The 5,844-nt window shown below is 32.4% G+C and overlaps 1 protein-coding gene across 1 annotated transcript; it reads right to left on the minus strand.

Moving 5' to 3' along the window:
• Positions 1-1,279: 1,279 nt before the first annotated feature.
• LOC121129040 (serine/threonine-protein kinase DCLK2) lies at positions 1,280-4,978 on the minus strand. Its single transcript, XM_040724707.2, has 4 exons — positions 4,643-4,978; positions 4,210-4,390; positions 3,386-4,139; positions 1,280-2,908 (listed from the first exon to the last, which is right to left on the minus strand). Exons 2-4 carry the CDS (start codon positions 4,381-4,383, stop codon positions 1,749-1,751), a joined length of 2,088 nt encoding a protein of 695 aa, XP_040580641.1. The 5' UTR covers positions 4,384-4,390; positions 4,643-4,978; the 3' UTR covers positions 1,280-1,748.
• Positions 4,979-5,844: the final 866 nt, after the last annotated feature.

Raw genomic sequence — 5,844 nt, forward strand, 5'->3', positions numbered from 1 at the left:
ATTGTTCTATGCTAAGAAGTAAAAAAATATATTTTCACTAATTTAACTTTTAAAAATAAGTTTAAGAAAAATATTAGTTTATTTGCTCTCAAAAGTATACTGAAGTGTATTATTTCCTTTAAGCAGATATCTAATAATTAATAATTAAATAAATACAATTTTTATCGATTTTTATGTTTATAAATTCACCACAAAGGAAATTCAATATTGTATCCTTTTGAAACTAATTAATATATTATGTTTATCATATATTAAAGTATTATCCAATTTGAAGTTTTTAGTAGCTAAATTACATGCAATTACATTTGCATCATTTAACTACTGATTATATTACATTTATATCAATAAATTATTATGATTAATCCTTCAGAGGCGTCGCAACTTGCATTTAAAGGGCGCCTAGTCCCAATTAGTGAAAAACAATATACCTACAGTTAAACCTCGATCTAATAAAATAATAGAGGGTAGAGGATGTTCGTTAAAGCTGATAATCATTTGCTTATACTCTGGTGGTATCAAGCAGACAAAATTTTGGTGTAGCGTATTTTGTCCGTTGCAGTAGGGTATGTTGTATCCAAGTTTAACTGTAAGTAGATTAATTACTTTTGAAAGGCCATAATATCGAAGCTAAAAAAGTATAATAAATTATATGAAGGCTCTAACCTAAAGCAATATTTCTAGATACTTCAATTCAACCTACACATTTGAATACAAATTCCATAATGGACAGAATTATTGGGTCGTTTATGTTATTACTAATGTAAAAAAATTAATTTGGAATTTTTTTATTCTTGTTAATTCTAGTTTCAAATAATGTTTCTGATATTAACAGACCACGATATTCACTTTAACAACCTGCAAACAACTTTTAACCCATTCAATAATGACCACCCACTAATAAATTGATGCATAATTAAATATAAGAAGTATATAAATAAAAAAACGCGTATCGTGATTTTTTTAAAGTTATATTGAACAAATCGTTCCGTGTTGTTATTCAATAAAATAATTTCCTTTTTATATTGAAAAAATTCATGAGAAAGCGAATTTTTTTACAAAGTAATATTTTACTTAGATTAAGTATTAACAATATTTTTATGTAATTTCTTTGATAGATAAAAAAATATAGTTTCAATAAACATTTGAAGAAATTTTTCTAAATATAAATGTGTGTGTATATTCCAATCAAATAAGGGGGGGGGGGAACAATAGTAGTAATATCTGCGTAGAAAAATATGTTCCAATATCTACGAGGGCACAAAAAAAAAAAATATATATATGTATTATATTTAGTAACTCTATTTTTAAGAATCTTCAAATTATAATAGTAATTATGTGGATATAATTATAGATTATAGTAGTAGTAATTATAATGAACTAATAATTAAAGCGAAGACTTTATATAGAAATGTACACCCATTTACGTATGTATAAATCTTTTTATCATTCTTTTAGTCTGCAAGTTGGTTTAATTAAATAAAAATATGAAAATAAACAGATATTATGCTAAAATAGCATTATTATTTTTTAAAAATATATATATATATATATAATATGTACTAACATTTCTAACTTCAAAAGATCCACTAATATTTTGAAAAAAATAAAATTAAAAAAAATAGGACCTCTGCTCTAGAAAACAATTATATAATTATATATAACATGTGCAATAATGAATAAACTTATGTGTTATTAGAGTGTTACACTGTATGTTTTTCTTCTTATTCCTAGAGTCTTATGAATTAAATCTAAAATTTATTATAGTTAAACGCATTGTTCTTATGTGGATGTTGATGACTTGGCGTAGAGAGCATCCATTTGTGTTGAAGAATTTCATATGCAGAATATCTTTGAAGAGGATCAATTTGTAGCATCCAGGAAATCAGTTCTTTTGCGGGAAAGGATATGTCGTCCCAATTAGGAGAGTTAAATTCAAAGAGTCCACTCAAAATCTGATCGAATAATTCTTCTTGGTTATTTGTACTGGATGAAAAAGGAGGGAATCCACATAAAAGAATGTACATTATGACGCCCGTAGCCCAAATATCCACTTTTACTCCATATCCTGTCTCAGCAAGGATTTCAGGAGCCACATATGTCGGTGTTCCGCACACAATAAATAAGGGTTCGTTGACCGCTTGTGCAAGGCCAAAGTCTCCAATCTTAAGAGATTTACACCCGTCTGATCGATCGAAAACTAACAAGTTTTCAGGTTTTATATCTCGATGAACAATCATTTTATCATGTAGGTATTTGAGAGCGGATGTTAAGTCATTAACCATAATTCGTGATTCGTCTTCTGAATACTTTGTGTCCAAAGTAATTGCATCAAATAAGTCACCCCCGCTCACATACTCAGTCACAAGATACCTTTCATCTGGAGTATCAAATACTTCCAGTAATTCGATAATGTTGGTATGGCTCACTACGTTGAGAATAGTTATCTCAGATTCTATCATATGCTCCTTTCCTTGGCATTTTCCTTTATCAATGACTTTGAGAGCATAGCACTTTCCTGTCTTTCGAGAAGTACATTTCTTAACCACTGCAAAGTTTCCATCCCCAATTTTCTCACCAATGTCATATTTAATTTCGACTTCAGACTTGGGAGGAGGGGGAGGAAGTACCATTGTTTCTTGAGAGCCTTGTCGATTTTTACCAGCACTTTTCCGCAAATGCGAGGTTTTAACAGGAAGGCGGCTATTCAGAAACTTTTTACGTGAGGTCTTTGGGCTTGAAGTAGAATATTTAGCATATTTTGCATCCAAATCAGGACTCTTTAAAATTGCTTGTACCCCGCGAAATTCAATAGCATCCAAGTCGAAGTCATCTTTATCGCATTTATCCACACCGTAAGCTATGAAGACTTCGGATTCATTAAAATCTTGAACATTAACAACAGGTTTTCCTGAATTGTACATAAAATGAAAAAAAAAGAGAAGCTAATATTAATGACTATTAGATAAGTACATGATTGTACATATAAGGATAGTTATTGCATATGCAAAAAAAAAAAAGAAAAAAAAAGATATTTGAAATTTTAATTATAATGATATATGAAATATAATAATAAAAAAAGTATCATAAAAATATATATTTTTTAGATTTAGTCATTGCTATAAGAGTATTGCTAATTACCTAGATACATTTAAAGAACTCGAAGCAAACATATCAAATCTTGCCTACTAAATAACCGTTGTAATTGAGCTTTTTTTAAATTTATGATTTAGAGATAATTTTATGATCAACTACGTTGAATAGAAAGGTTTCATGCATTATTGCCCCCCTTAAAACAAATTATAATATTACATAAAAAATTTACAAGACAAAAAAAAAAGACCCTTAATGAGTCAATGCACATGGAAAATCAATATCTGACTCTTACCACTTAGAGTGAAGATCTTCCTCACAGCACCAGAATCCAATTTGACAGTGTTGGTCAGATCTGCAAGGATATTAGTAAAGCTTTTCGTATTTCTTGAATTGAGCAAGACTCTAACAGCCCTTCGAGGTCTAAGACCAGAACGAAGAACGGCAATGATTTTAGGTTTAATCAGACATTTCTCAGAAGTTTCATTTAAGCTCTTATTACTTTGTCCAAAGGACTTTGAATGTCCACTTAGTTTATACTGATCCCTTTTTAACTTAATTTGACTTATTCCTATGTAGTAGGTCTCTCTTTTCATGATGCCTTTCCAATTGTTCTCATTATTGTCCCTCACAATCTTCAAATATTCCATTTTTTTATAGACATTGTTGGAGGAACAGAGATAATTACCACCATGCCCCAAATCCTCGAGTCTTTCCAATATCTTTCCCTCAAAATTAAAGATATAACGAACCCCATTAGGAAGAGTCACTTGATTGCACATGATCCGTGTCAGATGCTCTAGGAGCTTATCAAAAGTACGAAACTTTTCAGAGCTAATAGGTATGATGGCTCCCTTGAAGAACTTATCGCCATTAATGAAAAAGCGAACTTTCCGTGCTTGACGCTCTCCTTGGACTTGGATGAGGGAAGTTCTATTTGAGGCAGCAATACTGCCCACGGTAAGATTACTTTTGTCTCGTTTGAGTACGGGAAAGGCTTTGTCACAGATGCTCACCTTCTTCGACGACTTTTTAAGAGAATGATGGTGCTGGAGGGGGGCAAGAGAGAGTGAGTGAGTGAGTGAGTCAAGGGAGGGGATATGAGAATGAGGTACTTACTCCAATGCCTGACACATTGTTGAGAGAAGAGGTCGAAGAGCGGTTGGAAAAAGAGCCGGGGCTTGCAGAGTTAGAGGCTGTTTCGAGATGTGAGGATCCGTTGGTATAGGCTCCTGGGGAGGAGGAGGCGTCGTAGTTCCCTTGAGGGATACCCCCATTCACTACTTCCATCATTCCAACACTGAAAACAAAAGACGAGAATCGGGAATTCAGTTACTACACAATACACAATTAGAAATCCTCCTATTTAATCAATAGTCACAATTCCATTTTAAATTCTAGAAATCCCAAAGTGCTAAACAAGTAAAAGCAATTGGATTCCAACTGAAATGGGATTCACCCTCCAATTCTCCACAACGGGTAGCAGCGGTGCCTCAAGGGAGGGGCGCGGCGCGGTGCTCTAGTATCATATGCAAATAACTTCCTATCTTACCCAAGTTTGGAAGCGGAAAAAGGGGAATAACTTGAGTAGGATTGATTTGGAGCCGAGTTCGGAGTTATTGATGTTGAAATGAGTCCTCAGAATAAGAAGTGAGGAGAATCACGTCATTATTGATAGAACTTGAATGGTTAATGGTAGGAACAATGTTTTTTGAATGGATGTTCGGATCTCGGATCCGTCCTAATTTAGTCATTCATCACGCCCTCTTTTTCTCAGATTCTCTAGTTAACATACTCCTTTTCTTCAAAGCAAGAAGTAGTAGTAGTCCGTAAAAAAAATAGAAATTCTTTATTCCTTTACCAGCAGCTCAGGAAGAGAGAGAGAGAGAGAGCGAAAAAGAAAATCATACAATGCGCATTTGGAATTTGAGGGAACTCTTGCGCAACAACATACTTCTTCTCCAATCCAATCACTCTACTTTTCAAATATCATAATCTCTATGTCACGATTACACTCAACAAGCTGTCTTCTTTTGCATTATTATTATTATTTAATAATATTTGATTACTCCTCGGCTTTAAAAAATGTGTGGAGCCGTTTTTCATGACTCATCAGTGATTTTTTTTTCTTCTTTATATAATTTTCTATAATGAATGTGGAATGCAATTTGTAGCAACGGAGCGACTTAAAAATAGCGTATATCTAAAAAATGAATAGATTGCTTCTTCCATAGTCCTGCGGTTACTTTATTTTTAAAGGAAGAAAACAAATACATACAATGAGAAAACAACGCATTGAATTAGTTGTTTTCAGGATTATACTTCCATGAATGACGAATTTTAGGTACATAGACTCTAATTTTTAGGCGTAGGATAACTTGATGAAGCAACACGCCTCCACTATGACTCACATATTTTAGGCATTGGGGTTATTCAAGTATGCATTGTGAGGAATAATGATAGAGTTTGATTCTGTTAAGAAGTTTAAAAAAGTATGGATTTATTTTAAAACATGATAAAGGTTAAATAAGCCCATGGATTAAATTATGTAACATAATTTAGGATGACCATATTTAATTTCCAAAAAAGAGGACACGTCTTATCAAAATTAATGTCGGGTTTTGACGAACAAGGGAGTCCGGCTTTATTGAGAGCGGGATCTAGCGCAAAGATAATTGCCTTTCTTTTTCAAAATTTGTATGGTAAATTCCCATTTTGTTTTTAATATAGAAATTTAGAAAAATTTCAAATCAT

Source organism: Lepeophtheirus salmonis, chromosome 14 (assembly GCF_016086655.4).
Source record: "Lepeophtheirus salmonis chromosome 14, UVic_Lsal_1.4, whole genome shotgun sequence".
NCBI lineage: Eukaryota > Metazoa > Arthropoda > Copepoda > Siphonostomatoida > Caligidae > Lepeophtheirus > Lepeophtheirus salmonis.

Coding starts and splice junctions, on each gene's coding strand:
- LOC121129040 (XM_040724707.2), bottom strand. CDS start 4,383: ATGATGGAAGTAGTGAATGGGGGTATCCCTCAAGGGAACTACGACGCC. Junction 4,140..4,209: donor ACAATGTGTCAGGCATTGGA/GTAAGTACCTCA, acceptor GCCCCCCTCCAG/CACCATCATTCTCTTAAAAA. Junction 2,909..3,385: donor GAAGATCTTCACTCTAAGTG/GTAAGAGTCAGA, acceptor TGTACAATTCAG/GAAAACCTGTTGTTAATGTT.